Source organism: Neomonachus schauinslandi, chromosome 7, assembly GCF_002201575.2.
Source record: "Neomonachus schauinslandi chromosome 7, ASM220157v2, whole genome shotgun sequence".
Taxonomy (NCBI): Eukaryota; Metazoa; Chordata; class Mammalia; order Carnivora; family Phocidae; genus Neomonachus; species Neomonachus schauinslandi.
This window is the reverse complement of record NC_058409.1, coordinates 109,574,297-109,597,707: the sequence shown is the minus strand read 5'-3', so window position 1 is coordinate 109,597,707 and position 23,411 is coordinate 109,574,297. Positions and strand designations below refer to the sequence as shown.

Here is a 23,411-nt window from a genome sequence, read left to right as displayed (position 1 = left end):
CTAAGATTTAAAAAGACAAAAGATTTTTTAAAAATGGAGAAGAGACTTGAATAGGTACTTCTTTTGAAGATATCCACATGGTCAATAAATGAGAAAAAATGTTCAACTTCATCAGTCATTAGGGGAATTCATGTTAATACCCAGTGAGATATCACCACATGCCCACCTGTATGGCTAAGATTAACAAGACTGGCCATACCAAGTATTATAAGGAAACCCTCATACATTGCTAGTGGGAGTGTAAAATCATTTTGAAAATCAGATGGGCAATATCTATTAAAACCAATACCCAGAAATTCTACTCCTAGGTAAACATCTAACAGAAATGGGTACAACTGTGTATCAAAAGATATGTACTATAATATTTGTAATAGCAATATTCATAATAACCCAAACCTTAAAACTCAAATGCCCATCAACAGTAGAATGAATAAATACTTTGAGGATTATTTATATAATGGAACATTCCACAAGAATGAAGATGAATGAATGAACGCTATGTGAAGCAATAAAGACGGATCTTACAACCAAAATGTTGAGCAAAAGGAGCTAGATACAAAAGAGTATATATTTGTATGATTTTGTTTATAGGAACTTCAACAATAGGCAAAACTAACATGGCGTTAAAGGTGAGTGCTAAAGAAGTTCTATGAAGGGTGAAAGCCAGAAAGAAGAAAGTTGCCAACTTCAGGGAATTCTCAGAAAATGCTCTCGAAGGTGGGCAGAAACCTTCCCCATGTTTGTCAAGCCTACAGCCCACCTGGGACTTCTTTAATGAACTCCCCCCTTCAGGGAGGAGGGTATGGAAGTTAACGGAAAGGGGTAAGCAAGGGGCTCCTGAGGTGTTAGTACTGTTCTATCTCTTAATCTTGGTGGTAGTTACATGGGGATGTTCACGCTGTACAAATCATTGACCTATTCACTTGCAATTAGTGCTTGCCTCTGTGTATATGTTCTATTTCAACACAAAGGCTTATTAAAAAGAATCCACATGTACTGATGTGGAGAGATGTTCACAAAACATTAAGTAAAAAAAAAGCGACTATCAGGAAATATGGTCTAACATCTATTAAACAGTTCCTCAGAAGATTCTGATTCAAATCTAGGAGCCTCTGGACTAGACCCAAGGTCTTTTCCAACTCCAGATTCTGCAATTCTTTAATCATTAAACCAAATATTTGGAGGGTCTGCATTGGTCAGTGCACCACACTCAGCACAAGGCCCTACAAAATGAAACCGACAGGAATCCTGGATCTTGGCTCTTTGGGGTGAGAAATCACAAATCTAGATAACTCTAGAACTCTATTCCAAGGCAGAAAATGATTAGTTGCAGGAAGCGGAGACAGGTAGAGAAAGAAAAATGGGGGGAATTGGTTGGGGAAAACCTGGCTGAAAAATACTGCAGGGGGCTGTATTTGTCTGTGTGTCCTTTGCCTCTGCAGATCTGCCCCCTGAGCATCCAAAGGGACCAGATTCAAACATCTGCCTCCACTTTAACTGCCCAGATGGGCCGTGGGCTTGACAGACCATGAGGAAGGTTTATGCCCACCTTTGAGTGCATTTTCTGAGAATTCCTGAAGTTTTGGCAACTTTCTTCTTTCTGGCTTGCACCCTACATAGAACCTCTTTATCACTCACCTTCACCACCTCATCAAGCCTTCTCACATATGCTTTTTTCTTTTCCCACGGACCAGCGAAGACCAGGTTGTTTTCACTCACTTGTGCCCTAGGTCGACTTTTCCCCTTTAAAGGTTGGTACTCCACTCTTCAGTATGAAAGACCTGTGAAGACCTTTCGCAACCAGCCACATCCTCCCTGCCTCTTCCCTGTGAACTGAATGTGCGACACAAGTCCGGGTTCCACTGTATGTTTAACCTGTTCTTGGAGAGGTCTGTTTCTGAAGCCTTCTTACCTTCTGCTTGGTCATGTCTAAGAGCCCCACAGAATATCTGTCACAGTTGAGGAAGGCTCGGACCGTGTATAGGGCTTTGTGGAACTGCCTCTCGATGTCCGTAAGCTCTTCAAAGACTTTGCTCCCAGACCACAGCAGTATCTTAACAAAACACAAAAACAGAGCCAAAGTTTCTAAGGCACAAAGCAGCGGCTCAACAATAACCCAGAGACAGAGACAGGATAATTATCCCCATTTTACAGATGGAGAAACTGAGGCCCCAGAGAGCTGAAGTAACTGACCAGCTTATATTGGGTCCAACTCCTTCCATTTCTTTCATTTCATAAATTGTTAACAAGAATAATAATAACGAACATTGATTGAACACAAGTGCATTATCTCATTTGCTATTGACAATAATTTTTTTGAGGGTGGAACCAATCAATAATAGCCTCACTTTTCAAATGGGGGACACTGAGGCTCAGACAGAGGAAGTGATTTGCCCAGGGTCGTAGAGTTGGTAAATGACTTAATGTTGGTAAACAACTTAATCTAAATTGCCTGACTTGAAAACTGTGCATATAATCCCTCTGGGATACAGCTTTACAAACATGGCTACCTCATTAACACTGGGATGCTGGGCAGAGACTCCATGATGGTTCCCAGACACTTTTATCAACCACTGCCTTTCCAACCTGCATCAATGCATCAATAAAAAGACATGCCCAGTCCATTCCCTTGAGCCAAGCCCCTTACCTGGCCACGCCGAGTCTCACAGTTGTGCAGGTAACTCAGGTGGTATACCTTCATGATTAGATTTGCAAAATTGAGGTACTTGAGAAGAATCTAGAAATCAAACAGCATGAGGGGAAATAGATGAGAAGGAGAAATCCCTCCTCTGGCCACTTCTGCCATCAGCAAATATTTGAATATTTTAAAAGCAGCAGAGGCGATTTGAGCAGATGGATCATGGAATGCTGACTCATAAAATGGTGCATTGTAAGAGTGTAAAACTCATAGAATGTAGAATGTCAATATTCATAGGACGTATTAATGAAAAATTGCTACTATTTATTGAGTTTGCGGTCCCTGTGATAAGTCATTTAGGTATGTTATCTTATCTGATCATCACAAGTACCCTGAGAGATGGATACTGTAAAATTAGGCCCATTTTACAGATAAGAAAACTGAGGCTTAGAGGTGCCTGGCTGGCTCAGTTGGTAGAGCATCTGACTCTTGATCTCAGGGTCCTGAGTTCCAACCCCACGTTGGGTGTGGAGCCTACTTAAAACAAAAACAAACAAACAAACAAACAAAAAACCCCTGAGGTTTAAAGAAATTATGTAACTTTCCCAAGTCAAACATTTAGGTATTAGCAGAGCCAGGACAATTATCCCTGTAATCCTGGCTCCAGAGCCCCACATCCTAACCATTACCCTGTCCTGTCTCCCTCAGAGAGCATCACACTAATACCCTTATCTTACAGATGGGGAAGTCAAGGCCAGACCAAGTAACAAGGTTCAGGGGACTTCTTGAGCTGGGACACCTGCTGGCATGACCACCCCAGCAGTTTCTAAAGCATTCTTACCTCCTCATCTGTCTTGGTGAAGTGGGGCCCGTCCACTTTATTCACAGCCATGATTATGGCCACCACATCCTTCCCATTCATTATGGGGGAAGCCAAGATGTTCTTGGTCTGGTACTCTGTGAGGGTGTCCACGAAGTCACAGAAATGCTCATCCTGAAGGAAGGCAGAGACAGGCATGGGTGAGCAGAGGAAGAGCAAAGATAGTAAAACAGCCCAGAGCCCCATGTGCCCCTGGTAGGAGGTGGGAGGAGGGGACACGCTATTATCTTTTGAAAAGAGAATGAAGTCATTTCCATCGACTTCCATTCAGCAAGGGCAATGCAATCAGGGGTGATTTCTGCCCTGGAAGCCTCCAAAATCCAGGAGGAGAAAGTCTGATTTACAACTTACTAAGGACTGTGGAGGAGATGCAAGCAAAGCTCTGTGGGGGCCTGAGGATGGGGGGGCTGACTTTGAATGGGGAGGGGGTTTAGAAATAGAAACTTGAGTGAAGAAAAGACTTTAGTGAGTATAATAATTACAATTGCTAGCAGGTTTCACGTGTGGTGCTTTACTTATATCAGCTCACTTTAATCCTATGAGATGGGGACTGCTGGTAGCCCATTCTCTGCAAAGGGAAACTGAGACTCCAGAATGTTAACGTGACTTGCTACGTGTATGTGTGTGTGTGTGTATGTATGACTCCAGAACCTGCCCTCAGCTCTGCTGCCTTTAAGGGAAGCCTTGGTAAGGTTAGACCTGAGTTCAGGTCATCCAACAAAAGAACTTGGTACTTCCAGCTTTTTGAGCAATTCGGTTCTAGCACCACACAATCAGTCCAATGGATATCCCTCTCTCACAGGTCTTAATGGAAGCCCCATTGTGTGTCAGGCCTTACGCTGAGTGCTAGGGATACAAGGGAGACTAAGGCTCAGGCCAACTCATAGACAAATCAATAATAGTAATACAGGACCTAAGGCTCGGCTCAAAGCTGTGGGAGTACAGAGGAGTACACATCCCGGCACCCCACCCCTAAAGCAGCCTGGGAGGCCAGCCCAGGGCAGAAAGAGGAGACAGAGCCTGAATTGTTGTCTTAAATCCGAAAGAATCCACCTTTCTGTTTCTTGGTAGCACTATGAGTTTTCCCAACCATCGGCATTGCTTGGGACACAAGCCAGCCCAGATATGCACAGTTCATGCTGTTCTGAGAAAGGAAGTGTATTTCATAGAGGCGATTCACACAGCTTTTCTAGAATTGAGTGTGCAGAACCTTTCCCACGATAGAGAAATGCAGAGCATGATGCTCCGAATCTATGGATTTCTTCTAGTCAGGGTAGGATTAGACAGGCAACAACACTGTTGTCAGTGAAGGTGTCTCAAACCAGGTGAAGGGTACAGGAATTAAGAGAAGCCTGTAGAGCTCTACTTGAACTAGCATCTGAGGATTAAGCAAAATCTCTGAAGAGGCATTAGTCATGAAGCGTTTCTATGTCATTCTCTAAGGACATTGATAAATCCCTAAACCCAGGCCTGGGTGGGGCATGCTTGGATTCATTTCATTAAGCCGTTCTGTCTTGCAATATTCACTTCTATCAAGGAAGACAATACTTGGGCCTTACCTGCCTCTGAAACAGATGTTACTAAATCCACCAGAACCCTCTTTTCCACTGAGAAGCCCCAGAACTCTCTCACAAATAATACAGCTGCCGGCTGACTGGTGTTCGCACAATCATTGCCATCCTCATACTTTCAGCATAGAAAGTATTCTATACAGCCATGTCACAGAACCTCAGGTTATCAGAAGCAGGGGGGCCTTAGAAGCTATTTAGCTCAAACTGTTTATTTTAAAGTCCTGGGAATCAGATGCCCCACTTAGGGAAAGCCCAGAGTCATTCATTCATCCAGTGAGCATTCATGGAGTGCCTTATGCCAGGCACTGTTCTAGACCCTGAGGCTGCAGCAGTGAACAAGGGAGGCTTCTCTGTAGAGGTGATGCTGAGAGCTGAAGTTTCAGGGGAGCCAGGTGGGTGGAATGCATTCTAAGCAGGGAGCACAGCGAGTGCAAAGCCCAGGAGGGGGCAGTAAGTTGGCCCATCTGAGAAACAGAAAGACCAGTGTAGCTGAAGCAGAGTGAGGGAGAGGGAGATTGGAGGGCAAGGAAGTCCAACAGGTGGGCAGGAGCCCCATCTGGCTGAGCCTCGGAGGCCACTGTGAACAGGTTAGATTCTATTCCAATGCAACGTAAGACAGCTTCTCATTCTTGGAAATCCCAGTTCCTCTTTTCAAACCTTCATGGTGTCAAGCTCCGCTGTGTCCCATGGTGAGATTTACTGTTTATGGAGCAATAATGATATACGCAGCCCCGAGCCTGATGACTTAATCTGTTATCTCATTAACTCTCACATCAGCCCTGTCACATAGAACCTTCCCTCTTCTGTAGACAACTCCCTTGCTGACAAGTGGGACAGCCATTCATTCACTGGTTTATATACTGATACACTGATTGATTGATTGATTCATTGATTCATTGATTCATTCATATTTACTGAACACAGGCTCTGTGAAAAGCACTGGATATGCCAAGACCAATAAGAAGGAAGAGGCTGTCCTCACTGGGTTCTCACAGGATAGTGGGAACATCATGTAAAACATGAACCCACAATTCAAATCATAATGTGAAGGATGTCCCCACAGGATGGGTGAATGGGAGGGAGGGACTTGTTCTCTGAGGCTTCAGGGGGTCAATCAGTATATTATCAGTAGTTGAAGATTCTCTGAGCCTCAGTTTGCCCTTTGGTAAAATCAGAGTGTTGGACCGAGTCCTCCTTGAGGCTTCCTTCCGGTCTAGCATGCTAGGTTCCGGGTCTCACGTACAGGGAAGGACAACAGCTGTGAGAGTCTCTGGAAATGTGCTCTCAGGTTCAGTCTTCAGAAATGGGAATTGTCATGTGTTGGAAAAACTCCCTGTTCTCCTTTCCTCTCACACTAGTAACACACTCACGTCACTCTGACACCAGATATTAGGTGTCTCTCCCACACTGACCACTTCTCTGACACCAGCTGACCATCCAACAGTTCAGCTGAGTTCTGACACCATCTGTCGAGAGTCAGCGTCAGACCCTGCAGGTAAGAGTTCAATCCCACAAGACTGTCCCCACTTCAGATGCCAATCACAAGTCCCAGTTGGTCACCTATACTTCTGACAGGCTGGCTAGAGCAGGATCCCAAGACCCCCCCTCCTTAGGTTCAATAATTGGCCAGAACAGCTAACAGAACTCAGGGAAATGCTTACATTTATAGGTTTATTGTATGATAAAGGACATAATAAAAGATACAGATAAACTGTCATGTGAAGAGATACATAGGGTGAGATCCAAAAGGGTCTTGAGAGCAGGCACTTCTGGCCCCTAGAGTTGAGGTGTGCCGCCCTCCTGGCACGTGCCTGTGCTCACCAACCCAGAAACTCTCTGAACCCTGTCCTTTTGGGGATTTTTATGGAGCCTTCATCACATCTGCATGATTGATTACTAGCTCCATTTCCAGCCCATCTCCTGTTGTCAGAGAATGGGGAGGTGGGCTGGAAGTTCCAAGTTTCTAATCATGGCTTCATCTTTCTGGTGATTGGCTCCATCGAGGAGCCCACCAAAAGTCATCTCACGAGAACAAAAAACCATCTACCAGACAGGAAATTCCAAAGAATTTAGCAGCTCTGTGTCAGATGCTCCTATCACTTAGGAAATGGTAAGAGTCTTAAGAGTTCTGTGTCAGGAACCAGGACAAAGACCAAATAAATATTTCTTTTTATAAATCACAATATCACAGCCAACTGGCAAGGGTCATCATTTATTAATTCATGCAATAATCTGTAATGAGGACCCACTCTGTCCCAGGTGAATAAACCAGACAGGAACAGGCAGGCTTTGTGGGCTTTCCTAAGGAGAAAGGATAAAGAATAAAACACACACAAATATTGAAGGGCTAGTAGGGTTGCCAGATTTAGCAAATAAACACAAGACGCCTAGTTAAACTTGAATTCCAAGTAAATAAATACTTTTTAAAGTACAAGTATATCCTAAATATTGCATGGGACATACTTATACTAAAATATTGTTCTTTGTTTACCTAAAGTTTAAATTTTACTGGGAATCCTGGCTCCTAATGGCAAGTCTCCCTGAGGCGATCCCAAGGTTGAGCAGGAATTTGCTAGGACATGGGGAGTTATATTTCAACCCTGGGAAACTTCTTCATTCATGGTTTCACATTTCAAAAATCCAGTGACTGTAACCATGGCCCAAGTGTTTTGAGGGTGCTGAAGGCTATCACTTGTTGATGGTGCAGGGTCAACCCAGACCTCAGTCTATACCATCTTCCTCGTCCTTCCCCCAGCCTCCAGTCACTATCCAGAGTCCCAAGTAGAGCAAGATTCCTCAAGGAAAGTCAAACACAGGCAGATGCTGATTACCAGGGCTTGCCGGCCTGGATGAACTTCACCCTGGCCTGAGTCACCAGCCAGAGAGACTGACCCAGGCTTGAAAGCTTCCAGGGAAGCTCAGGCATTCCTTCCAGAGTGAACTTTGGGTTTGAGTAGGAAATAGCAGGTGTTCCCTTAGCACAGAGGCTCAGCAAACTCTTAGACCAGGGTACGTCAGCATCAGAGCACCTGCCTACATCCTCAGTCCCTCAACACCAGGATCGACAGAAACTCTTAGCACCTCTCTTTTGTTTTTCCCACCAACAAATTCTAAACTGAAAGCTCCAGAAGGGCAGGACTGGATTCTTCTCCAAATCCTACACTGACCTGGTACAGCAGCCATCCCTTAGAAAAGATCCTTAACAACAGAAGAGTAATAATAACAACAAGGAGTGGGAGCGGCCAATAGCAGTCACTACAATGTGCCAAGAACCTTGCTAGACGGGAAATAATTTGCTCTTTTGATCCTACAACAACACTGCGCAGTAGGTATTCTCGCCCCATTTTATAAATTAGGAAGTGAGCCCAGGCAGACTCAACAATACACCAAGGCACTATTCTTAGAAAGTCACAGAGTCATGATTCACACCCAGATGTGACCTCAAAGCTTAACCTCTTCATTCTCTGCTATATGATTTGGAATGACCACTAGGAAACAGCATCCAGTCCAATGCCCTCATTTTGTAGATAAGGCAGAAGTACAGAATAACAGAGCAGTGAAAAGTATGGGCACAAGGCCAGAGTGCCTGGGTTCAAATCCCTGCTCTGTCACTTTCTGTCAGAGTGGCTCTGAGCAAGTTATTAACCTTTCTGGGTTTTAGTTTCACCATCTGTGAAACAGGGATAATCTGTTACGTTATAAGACTGTGGCGATCCATGTGGGCTACAATTAAAGTCTAGAGAGAGTTGAAGGGAGAACAGACTCCAGTCTAGTTGAAAGCCCCCTGAATGCACAACCATCCTCCTACCCTTGGATGTCCAAGGGGAAACAGGGAAAGATGAGCCCCATGGGAGATCCAACCCAGTGGATTTAGAGAAAACCATCTCCCACAGAGGTCGAAGTCTGTGCTTCTTATCTTGCCAAGGAACCCAAGTCAAAAAGACAATCCGTTCAAGTTCCTGCGTTTGTGGTTTGGAAGTCCTGGCCTTGCCCTAATTCCTTGGTCACTTTGGGCAAGCCCCTTCTCGAGCTCTCCTGACTCTAGGCTCCTCAGCCATTAAATAAGGCAGATGGATGAGATAATTTCTGGAGCCTCCTCTCTCCCCTTTTAACCTTATGACTCTTAATCTGAAATAAGGCCAGAGGTAAGGCGAGCATAGTCACAAAATGTCCAGGCTGCATCTTGGAAATGCCTGAACACAGGCTCCTGGTTTGGTCAGTGCTGCTGACCAGGCTTGGGCCCTGCTATCATGGGGCAAACATTCTTTTGGGCAAGACAGGGGTTAAAGGAATTGAGTATAATTACCTGATGGTGAGTCTTTTATGCCGAGTATTGACAGAGCTTCTGCTTTGTGCCACACATTTGCTAGGATAAAGTGGAGAATAAGGCAGGCATGGTCCCTGGCCCCCAGGCTTATTATGATAAATGGTTTTAGGAAGGAAACTGTGACAGAGGGATCTGGGAGGGCCTCCCGGAAGAAGTGACCTATAAGTTGAGATCCAAAGGATAACTAGGAGTTGGCCCCAGGGGCAGAGAGCCTTGGGGGGATCTGTATGAAGTGTTTTGTCCTGGTGATCAAAGAGGTCTTTATCAGAGCTGCCAGTAGAATCCCATGGAAAGCTGGACTCAGAAACAAGAGCCAAGCGCTTAACCAAGTGGTCCTATTAACATTTCCAGTAATGAAACACACCGCCATCATATATCTTCTGATGTAATGCACAAAGATAAACACACCATCACCTCTAGGATACTCCTGATAGAAACGCACGACCTGAATCTAATCATGAAGACACAGACAAAGCCCAAATGGAGGGACACTTCTGCAAAGTATTTGGCCTGCTCTCTTCAAAAACCTCAGCATCGTGGAAAACAAGACAGGCTGAGGAACTGTTTCAGATTTGAGGGGACTAAAGAGATAGTGCTATCTGGGTGTAATTGAGGCGAATGGCAAAAACTGAATCTGCACTGTTTATCAGGTAATAGTATTGCATCAATGCTACATTTCCTGAATATGTATCCACAGTGGTGGCTACATAAGAAATGTCCTTGTTCTGGAAATACACAGCACATTGTCTACTCTTGACTCCCAAATGGGCCAGAAAAAATGGAGAGATAAAACAAATGTGGCAAGGAGTGAACAACTGGTGAATCTGGATGAAAGATACATAGTTGTTTGTACTATTTTTAAACCCTTCTGTTAGGTTTGGATTTTTTCCCCAAATAAAATGTTATAAGTAAATAAATTAAGAGAAGTGCCAAACTGTGACCAGCCCAGTATTAATGGCCAGCAGCTCCCCACCCCACTTGCACCCCCCAAGACCCCAGGAATAATGCCTCCCTGCCCCCCATTCTTATGGGGAAGAGGATACCTCTTCTGTGTTGAGGACGTTGGTGACCTTTTTAGAGTACGCGACGTGACCCACCACACCCATGTCCAGGGGGAACACAATCTCCGAGTCGGGCACCACCAGGCATTCCTCAAGAACAGCATCCTTGTGGACGTTGAAGAGCCGGGTGGCTAGCTCTGCGATGCCATTTCGGGCCCTGTACATGAACAGGCTCATGCGATCTGCCCGCAGGAGGAAGCACAGCTTCTTCATGACGTTGAAGATGCATCTCTCCATCTGCAGATTTTCCTGGAAGTCCCGCAGGAGGTCGAAGATGATTTCACTCTCCTCCACGCTGCTCAGCGAGTGGTAGTTGCTGAAGTCCACGGCTGCCTCCTTGGCCCCCAGCAGGTCTGAGATGACCTTGGCCCGGTAGCGGAGGTTGTAGTACTGTTTGGCAAACATGATATTCGAGTCCAGGAACTTCTCCACCTGCTCCGCCGTCACCTCGCCCATGGCTGGAATCCTACTGGCTACTTCGGTGGAGAAGTAGCTCCAGCTGGCCTTCCCAGGGAAGGTTTATAGTTCGTGGCAAGACGGAGTCGGGAGGTGTTTCGTGTCAAGCTGGGCTTCTATGGGTCTGGCCTGTGGATCTCGCCGCTATGGCTGCAGAGGGGAAGGAGAGAGCTCGGGAGATTAAATCATTAATATTTCCCGAGAGCAAGGATTATGAGGATCAGAAGGTTCCAGATGCCGCCAGGCCCCAGATGGGAGAAGGTGAGAGTTTCCTTTTCACCTTGGCCTGAGAGCTGAGAAGGGATTTCTAGACAGAGCAGGAGGTGGGCAAAACTAAAAACAACCCCCAAGCAGAGACTGCCAAACAGGCAGCGCAGGGACGACCCGCTACTGTAGGTGTGTTTTTCTTCAACGTTTGACACAGAAGACTACCTACGCTGTTTAGATTTGTTCAGCTGCTCTTGGAGAATCGGAAGATCTAACAACTCTGGGCCCACTTTCCTCCCTGGCAGGCATGGCTAGAGCTGAGAGGGACGGCCTGCCCGGCTCCCATCCCCCTGCCCCTCCCCCCACCCTTCTGTGCCCCCTTTCCCAGGGCCTCCCCAGAACGGCCTCACCGCGCATGCTCACCATTCAGCCTGCTTCCCTGTGTGCATTACAGGTCTGCACCTACCGGCCCGATTTCAGGATCTGCCTCAAAGTCTTTCCCAGCTTTATAAGTCAACGACCCTTTAATTTTAGAATTCCAGCGGCCCTCCTAAAAATAACACCGTTGGGGCGCCTGGGTGGCTCAGTCGTTAAGCGTCTGCCTTCGGCTCAGATCATGATCTCAGGGTCCTGGGATCGAGCCCCGCATCGGGCTCCCTGCTCGGCGGGAAGCCTGCTTCTCCCTCTCCCACTCCCCCTGCTTGTGTTCCCTCTCTCGCTGTGTCTCTTTCTGTCAAATAAATAAATAAAAATCTTAAAACAACAACAACACTGTTCACATTTTTTCTTTTATGACAAAAATACATGTTCACTGTAGAAAATACACAAAGATCATTAAAATCACCCATAATCTTGCTACTCAGAGGTAACCTTTAAGGAACATTTTTGTTTCTGTCCTTTCTGTAGAGGCTTGCTTTTAAAATCTGTTTCCCTTAAACCTCCCTCCCCCACCGCCCCGATCTTTCTCTTGGCACTTTAATGTGGTTTTTTCTGGATACAATCTGTATCTTTTTGGATTGTCAGTCAGAAATGCACACATAGTGTAGCTGCTATCGGCTCTTTTTGAATCTTGAAATACCAGAATCTTCCCTGAAGTACCCTCTAGTACACTAGGGGAGGAGAACATTTTCTTTCTGATGAAATGTACTTTTCATTTCCGTGAATATACCTGTGAAAGCCTGGTGTCTCTATGTTGTAAATACTGTGGAATGCAGGCTAATAGACTGTTGCCGGCACCCTGAAATTTGCAAATGAACTTCAACGGAAAGTAGATTACTTCCTTTATTGTAGTGTGTCCTAAAGTCTTAAGAGTATTGTGCCCAATCAGCACCGTGTACACAGGTGACTCCTTGGCCTGGCAGGCCATGCAGCAACCTGAATTTCTACATTCTCACCATAAATAACGTGAGCCCTCTGTCTGGAATGCTCTTCCCCAGCTCTCTGCACACCAGCTCCCTCTCAACCTCAAGGTCGCAGCTCAAGCTAGTAATCAGTTGTCACCTTATCCGGAGTAGTACCCTCTCCAGGTCCTGCCTGTCACATCATCCTATTTATTTCTTCTGTTGCATTTATTACTATTAGAAATGATCTTGTTTGTTTTTCGTTTCTTTGTCTGTTGTTTGTCTTCACATCTGTACTGTGAGTTGCATGAGGTGGGGACCTGCCAGGGCTGATTCCCTAGGCCTTGCAGTGCTGCCTGGCACATTCTTGATGCTCAGTAAAATAATTGTCTTAATTATAAGTCTGGAATGGTTAATTTCATATGCCAACTTGACAGGGTAAGGGATACGCAGATAGCTGGTAAAACATTACTTCCTGGTGTGTCTATGAGGGTGTTTTTATAAGGGACTGTCATTTGAATCAGTAGGGTAAATAACGCAGATCACCCTCATTAGCGTAGGTGGGCCTCATCCAATCAGTAGAAGGCCTCACTAGAATAGAAAGGTGGAGGAAGGGTGAATGTGCCCTCTGCCTAAACTGGGACATCCCATCTTCTCCTGCCCTTGGATGTTGGCACCCCTGGTCCTCAGATTCAGACCAGGACTTACACCTTTGGCCCCCCTGGTTCTCAGGCCTTTGGACGCAGACTGAATTATACCAGTGGATTTCCTGCTTCTCCAGTTTGCAGACGGCAGATTGTGGGACTTCTCCATAACCACGTGAGCCAATTCTCTAGAGAACCCTGACTCATACAAAATAAAAACCCCTATATATTCTTGAGTACAATTTAGAAAAGACAAGAAGACATAAAGGAAAGATATTGAAATTAAATGTAATCCCAGATATTACCATTGCAATATTTTTTGGATATTTTTAAATATATGGAATATATAAATATATATTCTCCAGGAAAATATTAAAATATATATTATTTGTAAGATTTAATATATATTTTAAAGATTTAGGTATAAATATAAAGAATACATACATATTGTCAACCTTGACACTGTCAACATTTTGGGCCCAGTAACTCTTTGTCGTGGAGACTGTCTTCTATATTGTAGCATGTTCAGCAACATCCCTGGCCTCCACCTACTAGACTAGAATTCTTCAAGTTGTGACAACCAAAAATGAATCCAGACATTTCCAAATGTCCCCTGGGGTCAAAACCACCTCTGTTGAGAACCACTGCTCTACAGTTAGACATGTAGGTTGTTTGTAATTTTCTAGTATTATAAACAATGCTGTAATGAACATCATTATATTTCTTAGTAAAAATACCTAGAAGTGGGATCCTGGGCCAAAGAGCTCACAGCTCTCTAATCATTTGGATAAATAATGCTACTTTTGCTCTCCAAGGCTATACCAGAGTATATGAGACTGTTCTTACCCCCACTCCTCCCCTCAGAAGGTAAGCAATTTTTCTTAATCCTGGCATTAACACAGAATGTGGCCCTAATACTCTTTCTGCCGTGTTTTTCACAATTTTTCAACAAGAACTCTAAGCTCCACTCTAGAGGATCCAGGGAGGAGGACAGAAGTATAGGTTATTATAAGAAAGGCATACCCAGGGACGCCTGGGTGGCTCAGTCGTTAAGCGTCTGCCTTCGGCTCAGGTCATGATCCCAGGGTCCTGGGATCAAGCCCCGCATCAAGCTCCCTGCTCAGCGGGAAGCCTGTTCTCCCTCTCCCACTCCCCTTGCTTGTGTTCTCTCTCTCACTGTGTCTCTCTCTCTGTCAAAAAAATAAATGTTCATTCTTTCTGGTTTTTGCACCTTCATTCTTGCTGTGCCTCTGCCTGTCCCTTCCACCCAGTCCAAATGCCATTCCTTCCATGGATTCTTCGATGCCCCAACTAAACTCTTTTCCTATTTGGAACCCACAAGCTACTGGTTTCCTTCCATTTCAATGGGAGTTTCTACATTCTAGGCTATATTACTTCTGCACATCTGTTCTCTCATCAAACTCAAGCTCTTTGAAGATAGAAGTAAAACTTTATTTTTTCTTAAAATCTCCAAAAAAGCCCAGCCGAGGTGCTTTCTCATAATATACCAACTAGGCTTAGTTGCAACTGGCTTAGGAAGCAACTGTTCTGCAAGAAATCTACTTTTACCTCATTTTTCAGTATGCCAGAATGAGGAAATCAAGCCTGTTGAAAAATTTCAGTTCTAATTGTTGGGTAGGTACAGATCAGCTTATATTTGCAGCAGGTGACTTCCTAACTTGCTTGTAGGCCTGATTTCAGATATCAGCGGAAGGAAATCTGAAGTTTCTTTCACTGGGAACAGGGGCTATTAGTAGGGTTAGGAAAAATTTTTCTCTGTAGTCTAGTCTAAAAAAGAAACACATACTAGAAAGAAGAAAACAGGACTCTAGGCCCAGAATGCCACTGATTCATTCTGTGACCTTGAAAAAGTCCTGTCTTCTCTCAAGGTTTTGTTGATTTCCCTATCCATAAAACATCTAATAATGTGTCCCAAATGCTCCAGGATCCATGACTCCAGATGGGCTCAGAGTGAGGGAGGACTGGCCAGGAATGGCTGATCGATCCATTCCTGACCACAAGCCTTGCTAGAGGATTCTTCTGAAACAATAGCTGGAACTATTTACTTAGAATAATCTCTACTCCAAGATCCACATTTCATGGGGGAAGAAAGTGAAAAGTTTTGAAAGGTTAGGTGACTCGTCATAGGTGACTTAAAATTTTTTGAAATTGAGATATAATTCATAAAAATTCACCATTTTAAAGTGTACAATTCAGTGGTTTTTAGTATATTTGTTATGGTATGCCATGGCTAATCTACTTTCTCATCTCTTGGTGACCACTAAGCTATTTTCTCTAATGGTTTGTCTCTTCTGGACATTTTATATAAATGGAATTATACAATATGTGACCCTTTGTGTCCAACTACTTTCACTTAGCATAATGTTTTCAAGGTTCAACCATGGTATAGCGTGTATCAGAACTCCATTTCTCTTTACGGCTAAATAATGTTCCACTGTATAGATATACATATACATATATATATATATATATATATATATATATATATTTTGTTTATCCATTTATTAGGTTTTTTTAAAATCTATTTATTAGTTGATGGACATTGGGGTTATTTTCACTTTGTGGCTGTTATGAACATCCACGCACAAGTCTTTATAGGGACATATATTTTCAATTCTATTGGGTATATACTCAGGAGTATAATTGCTGGGTCCATAGGTGATTTTAAGACTCTGAGTTTGGAGGTAAAAGGGGGGAATAAGGAACGAAATAGGACAAAGCAAGGAACCAACTGGGTCAAGAAGAGGCATTTCTGGAAAGGTGTTTTGTGAGGCACTTTTTTGGAGAGACTAGGACTCTGAAATTCAGGACCTACTTGAACGGGGATGGTTGGCATATTCGTGCCACAAATTCCAGTGCTGGGTGAAAGGTCTCCACAGGCTCCCCACCATTCATCCCTCTTGTACATAGCAAGAGTGAAGGAACCATGGATATTCCATTGAGAGGAAGCTCTGAAAGACTGTTGGGAGTGGAGAGTGTGCCAGTTTGTTCAGAGAGGATCCAGTTAGTAGGACAGAAGTATAGGTTATTATAAGAAGGCCATACCCAGGGACGCCTGGATGGCTCAGTCGTTGAGCGTCTGCCTTCGGCTCAGGTCATGATCCCAGGGTCCTGGGATCAAGCCCCGTATCGAGCTCCCTGCTCCGCGGGAGGCCTGCTTCTCCCTCTCCCGCTCCCCCTGCTTGTGTTCCCTCTCTCACTGTGTCTCTCTCTGTCAAAAAAATAAATAAAATCTTAAAAAAAAAAAAAAAAGAAAAGGAAGGCAATACCCAGAGTGCTTAAGAGTTGGAGCTCAGGAGTCAGATCTGGGACTGACCCCTGGGCCTGTCATTTACTATTTGTGTAAATGATTCAATTTCTCCTGGACCTCACTTTGCTTATCTGTAAAATTAGAATGCTTTTACATGGCTGTTGTGGAGATTGAGAAAGTTTATAGTACAGTGCCAAGCTATGTATTAACCAGTGCATATTAAATTGAACCCTATGAAATTGCTGTTTGTGCAGGACAAAAATAGTCAAATAGGGGCAATTTCATAGGGTTCAATTTAATAGTAGTTATCCAACCCCCATTAGTTGTCATAATGTCCAGAGATGGATTACCTTGAAGATAGTGCACTCCCTTGTCATTGAAGGTATGCACGCTGAGGACTTGGCAAAGAGGTTTCAAACACCAGCATTAGGAAGATGAGTCTGGGGCTAGCAAGTCAGTAGGGAAGCTGTTGCAATCCTCCCAGAGGAAAGGAACGAGTCTAGGATGGGGGTTGAGAGAGTAAAAAGAAGGGAGTGGGCATAGAAGCAAGAAGAAGAGTGTAGAAGACATCCTGACTGACTAGGAAAGAGAGACACGGGAAAGAGTAGGGTAGGCCAGGGTAATTCGTGTGCTATTGGGGCCCTGTAAGAAATTTGGCACTGAGTGGCCCCCCTTCAGCACATGTCACTGGTGTCCAGCGTTGACTTAGTCTCCATTTCCTGGTTGAAGGCCTTTCCTCTCCTGGCTTGCCAAACCCCATGTCCTAGGTGAAGCCACAAAAGAGAAGGCAGTTCCTTGGCTCCATCCTTATAATTGCTGAAACAGTCTGGTTGGTTTCCACCCTCGTTTATACTTACCTTGGCTCACTCCCTTGTTTCACTTGTACTTACCCTTGACCTACAGTTGTTATCGGTTCCTAACTGTCCAGTCATCTGCTGACTAAATAACTTTATTCAACTACTTGGGTTACCTGTTGATCTGTCTCCGAAACTTGGCTAGTCTGTGATGTTCTCCTTGTTTGACTTTGAGGGTCTAATATGGGTCAATGGATGAGCCTGGTAGAAGTTTGTCCTAAGTGCATTTTAAACTTCTGTGCATTTTCCTAGAGCTCAGATTCTGAAAGGGATCTGTAACTCAAAAATACTTAGGAACTCTGGGGAATCCTGAAAAGAGAGGTAAAATTAAGTCCTAAATACCTGCCCTGTGACCACAGCAGTAGAAAGGCAATCGGCAGGAGAATACACCTGGGCTTTGGATCCAGAATGGGTTGAGTTTGAATCCTCATCCTATCATTCACAAACTTTGACATTTGGCAGATTACTTAATCTCTGGTCCCAATATTCTCATTTGCAGTTTGTGGATAACAATGATACCTACAGAGCTGTTGTGAGGATTGGAGGCGGTGATCCTACTGAACTTGGTTAATGGCCAGTTCCCAATAAATGTAACCTTTAATAATGACAATGTAAGTGGAGTATGAGGCAGTGGTTTTTGTAGAAAGCAGAAGTAATGCAAATATACCTATTTTCCTATTTTTTTTTTAAAACAAAAACTCTTATTTTTCTCTTTATAAAGTTATACATCTTGGTGTTATAGGAAATTGAGAAAATACAGGCAAATAAAAAGAAGAGAATGGTTACCACCCAGAGAGACATTTTGATGTACATCCTTCTTTTCTAATCATAAGTTTTATAACAGAACTGTGACGATGTAATATGCATTTTGTTTGTTTAATAATATACGTAAACATCTTTCTGTGGCATTAAATATTCTTCTTTAATGACCTCCTTGACTTCCACTGAGTGGCTGAATCGTAACTTGTTTAACATATTTCTAGCTGTTGGTTATTTAGGTTGTTCCTAATTTTTTGGTACTCTCAATGAATATTTGTGTAGTGAAATCGTTCTGTCTTTTGAGGCAAGTTTTTTAATAACAGGGTAAGAAAATAACCAAGTAAGTATGCAAAGATTTCACTACTAATCTTTGAAGATGTTGCCTTGGCTATCCCAAAATACAAGAGTTTAAGAAATGAAATAATGGGAAAGTCAATATTTTTTTTTAAAGATTTTATTTATTTATTTGAGAGAGAGAGAATGAGAGAGAGCACATGAGAGGGGGGAGGGTCAGAGGGAGAAGCAGACTCCCTGCCGAGCAGGGAGCCCGATGCGGGACTCAATCCAGGGACTCCAGGATCATGACCTGAGCCGAAGGCAGTCGCTTAACCAACTGAGCCACCCAGGTGCCCCTGGGAAAGTCAATATTTTAATGCTAAGATCATGTTCTATTTTGAATGACTGTCTCCCATAGCACCTGGCACATACTCATGAAGGAACAAATCTGGGAATCTGGAGCTTGTAATTGCTGGGACAAGTCAAATAACAGATCACTTTCTGTACCTAAATATTTGTAGGAAAAGTGACTTGTGTTCCTTCACCCTGGTTAAGAGTCACATGCTTTTTCTTTCTCCAAATTAAATGTTCTATGTTCCAAGCCTCCATCCCACAGTGCTGGCAAGATAATTGAGACTTGTGCCCCACCCCAGGTTCATGTGAAGGCCTTTTGGTGTAACTCAGTGCAGCCGGGGAATAGCCCTCTGGCCTTTCGTTCACACTGATACCATAAATGTGCCCCTCATTCAGGTTGGTATGGCCCCTGAAAGGCCAACCGTTCTGCTCTTCACAGGGGTTCAGAGGTCTTCCAGCCTCCCAGGGCAACCCATATGGTTGCCTGCCCAGGGCAGAGAGAGGCCCAGATCCTCGCCACTCAAACGTCCTGCAAAGCCTTGCCCATGGCTCAACCTTGGGGAGGTTTTTAAAAATCTCCTTTCCTCCTGACTATTTGGCTCTCCATTCTTTCCTCATCTGGGACAGTTCAGCATAATTTCCCTCAAAGGCCCAAAGTGGAAGGGGATCTCTTCTTGAGCCTGAGAATGGTTACTTCCAGTCCTGCCACACAGTGGCCCTGAGGGGTGAGTGATCAAAAGACCAAGCCCCTTCTAAGGAGTGGGGAAAGGGGGCAGAGGGAAAACATCTATAAAATTTCAAAGCATCCTTTGTAATATGAAAAGAATGGAAACAACATAAATGTCCCCCAGTGCTTACATAAATGACAGTGCACCCAAACGTTGGAATACTATTCAGCTGCTGTGACCAAAGATGACCACAATATTTCCCATCCCACAGGTCCTTCTTACAATGTGACTTTGAAACCTCTGCCATGGAGATTTGGGGTCTATTGCCCTCCCCTTGAAATCAGTCAGGCTTTTTCTCTTTCTTTTCTTTTTTCTTTCTTTCTTTTTCTTTCTTCCTTCCTTCCTTCCTTTCCTTCTTTCTTTCTTTCCTTTCTTTCTCTTTCCTTCCTTCCTTCCTTCCCTTCCCTTCTTTCTTTTCTTTTCTTTTCTTTTCTTTCTTTCTCTTTCTTTCCTTTCTTTCTTTCTTTCTTTCTTTCTTTCTTTCTTTCTTTCTTTCTTTTCTTTCTTTCTTTCCTTTCTTTCTTTCTTGTAGGCACCATGCCCAGCATGGAGCGCAATGTGGGGTTTGAACTCAAGACCCTGAGATCAAGACCTGAGCTGAAATCAAAAGTCTGATGAACTGACTGAGCCACCCAGGTGGGACCCCTTGGTCAGGCATTTATGACTTTCAACCAACTAAGTGCAATAGAAGTGAAACTATGTGCCTTTCGAGGCTAGATTGTAAAAGACTTTACAGGGTCCTCTTTGTTTGCTGGAACACTGGCTCTTGAAGTCCTTAGCTGGCATTTAAGCACAGACTGCTCTGAGACTGCCATGGTGTGAGGAAGCCCAAACTAGCCCACACAGAGAGTCACGAGGAGAGGGCCAGACAGCCTTCAGCTGTTTCATTCCCATGCCCTGTCCCCACCCTGGCCACTCTCTGACTGTAGGTCTATGAGACACCACCCAGTCAAGCTCTTAGCAAATTCCTACCCACAGAAACTGCAAATTAGCAAAATGATAACTGTTGTTTTAAGCCACTGAGTTTTGGAGTGATTTGTTACTCAGTAATAGATAGCCAGAAAGGAGCTCTTTATGCACTGATATGGAACAGCCTTCAACTGTTCATTTTTAAAAAATGTAAAATAGTGTATATTGTATGTCCCTTTTGTTTAAAGAGATATAGTCTTGTATCTGCATAGATCACTGGTTTGCCAACCCTCTGTGTGCATTAGAATCTCCTGGGGGGCTTTTAAAAATATCAATGCCTGAGCCCACTCTACTCGAATTCAATCGATCATAATATCTGGGAAGGGGACCCAAACATTGTTATCTTTTAAAAGTTCTCCAGGAGATTCTGGTGGGTAGCCAGGACTGAGAACTGTTGGTATAGAATAACCAGAAGGTAACACAAGAAACTGGTGCTGTGTTTGCTTCCAGAAGGAACAATGGGGTAAGAATGGATAGTGTGGGAGAAAGACTTACTTTTCATCCTAAACTTTTTGATCTTTTAAATTTACTTGTACATGTTACCAGTTTTCAAGAACAATCAAATTAAAAAAAAAAAAAGAAAAAAAGTAAAACACCCATAGCAGTGAAAATAAATCAGAATAGCAAATCGGGAATAGTCTATTCAATAATGGGAGTCAGCCTGGGACCCACTAGAGCAAGGCCTCAGAGCAAGTGACCTGTCCTACCTGGGAAGTGTGGCTGGTCAGCAAGTGCTGCAGAGGTAATTCCTCAAGTGGCCTCTCACCTGAAATGACTTACTTCTTGGCCCACAACACCCCCACTTTAGTTACTCTTTGGAAAGTGGTTGGGGACAGAGTAATGGCTATAATATGCGACCCTCCAGCTACCAGCGCCTCTGTGAACTCTGAGACCAACAGGAGGGAAAATGCCCAGGCTTACATGGCTTCTGGCTGGCTGGGCGGCTGACCTGCTGTTATTGAGGAAAAGCAGATTAGCAGGGATTTGGTTATCTGTTTCACCTCTTAGATTCCTGCAGCAGGGGCCTAGAGCATTGATGAAGGTAAGTAGGAATGGCAGACCCAAGTCTGCTTCCAGGGGCCCCTTGGGATGTGTGTGTGGGGAGGCAGAGAGGCCCACTGCATTAAATAGCAGTTGGAGATGCTGAACTGGGAGGGAGAGAGGCACCAATGACTTGCCTAAAGCTCCTCTCTAGCACCTTCCCCTTGCATTGGGTCAGTGCCACAGGTTCTTGGGTTTTGGCATCTGGCAGCTCTCAGTTTGAAAATTCACCTCTGTCCCACCTCAAAATCCACTTCTGGCTAGTTGCATGACCTCTTAAGTAACTTAATATTCTGACCCTCAGCTTCCTCATCTGTAATGTGGATTGAAAAGCATGAAATAAGAGAAAGAAAATCATAGCCATTATTAAATTATTAAATAGACACCAGTTTTTATTGGTGTCTATTACATGCAAGGATGCAAGGTGGATTCTTACATTTGACCAACACAATGGGTGTAGTGGTTAAGAGTGGGCTTTGCCATCAGATGTAACCGGGTTAAAATCATATTACTGTCACTTACTAACTGGGACCTTGGGCAAGTCACCTAACATCTCTGAGTCTCATTTCCTCACCTATAAAGGGAGCATCATAACATAGCACCTCCTTGAAAGCTGCTATTAGGATTAAATTAAATAATGAATGTGAACAGTTTTGTGCATCCAGAAATATACATCCAGAAATCAGCATCTGTTGCCACTGTATGTTTTGCAGGCCTACAGGGAGTTGGCAAAGTACTTTACGCTCATTGTCTTACTTGACCATCTCCAGGTCTAGGAGGGAGGGGCACATTAGGTGTGGGGGGTGGGGGTGGGGCATCAACTACCTTTGGAGAAATGAGAACACTGATGGCTACTGACTTATCTCCAGTCACAAGGGACAGCATCAGGAGTAGAACCCAGGTGTTCTGATTCCCAATATGGCTTGTGACTTCTGGAAGCTCTGGATCTGATGGTTAACAGAAACTTGATCATCTCTAGACAAGAAATGGAATTCCTTAAAATTACTGTGAAGAGGTTCACTGGAAAGGGAAGGAAAGGAAGTTAACCATTTTGCTTCTTTCACAGGTGCTCTTGACCTTCCACTCCCATCCCTTCCCCGCTCCCACCCGCTATAAACAAGAGGAAGAAAGGATGAATAAACATGTATTCAATATCAGAGAGGGCCCAGTTAGGGGGCAGATCATTAAAGCAGGATGACACGGTAGGATGTGACTGGCAGGGTAGGTAGGCCTCTGTGGGGAGAGAGAATGGGCTTTTAGTTTACGACCTGAGACTAGAAAGAAACCAGGCATTAGGAACCAGTGTTCGGGTCCCAAAAGAGAACAAGCTTGGCGGGCAAAGGAGTCCAGGATGGGTGGAGAGCAGAGAGGGAAAGACAGATGTCCGGTGAGGAGAAAGGCGCCAGGGCCCAGAGCATTCAGGGCCTCAAAAGAATAGCGAGGAATTTGATTTTATCTATATATAAATGTCAAGACAACCCACTGATGATTTTAAATGAGGTTGGAATTATATTTCATATTTATTCTTACATTTTTATTCACATGTTAAAAGGCAACTCTGGCTATTGGGACCTTCAGTGGAGAGTAGGTTACACTGAGGGCAAAATCCCCTAATTTCCCAGCTGACCTTTTCCCATTCTGGGCCTTCATTCCCCATCTACAAGGCGGGGGTGGGAGGGAATGGGGTTCCAAGGAATCAGCGATCAAGACCTTGCCCTCACGCAAACGCAGAACACTTAACAGCCCTAGACAGAACGCTTCCGGATTTCTCCTGACACTTTTTCCTCCGTACGCTTTCAGAGTTAAAGCGGAAAACCGGCAATAACTCCTCGCGGCTGCGATCGGAGGAGGAATCGCCCTAAGAATCTGGGACTCGTGGCTCCGCTGCCCAGGGCAGCCAATGGTGAGGAGGAGAGCAGCCAGGGGGGCGGTACCCCCGCGGGCCGGGCCGAGTCATTGGCTGGCGGCCGCGTCGCTCGCCGGCGGGGCCACGTGACTGCCACCTCCTGAATGGTTATACTGGTTGGGTCTTCCG

The 23,411-nt window shown here is 44.4% G+C and overlaps 1 protein-coding gene across 1 annotated transcript in view; it reads right to left on the bottom strand.

Moving 5' to 3' along the window:
* Positions 1–11,051, bottom strand: part of PDE6A (phosphodiesterase 6A) — a 58,332-nt gene extending 47,281 nt beyond the window's left edge. Inside the window, exons 1-4 of the mRNA XM_021697017.1 lie at positions 10,460–11,051; positions 3,480–3,632; positions 2,648–2,737; positions 1,913–2,053 (exon numbers count right to left, since the gene is read on the bottom strand). Of these exons, the coding sequence (XP_021552692.1) occupies positions 1,913–2,053; positions 2,648–2,737; positions 3,480–3,632; positions 10,460–10,933 (858 nt within the window). The 5' untranslated portion in view covers positions 10,934–11,051. The remainder of the gene's footprint in view (positions 1–1,912; positions 2,054–2,647; positions 2,738–3,479; positions 3,633–10,459) is intronic.
* Between the last annotated feature and the right edge of the window lie 12,360 nt (positions 11,052–23,411).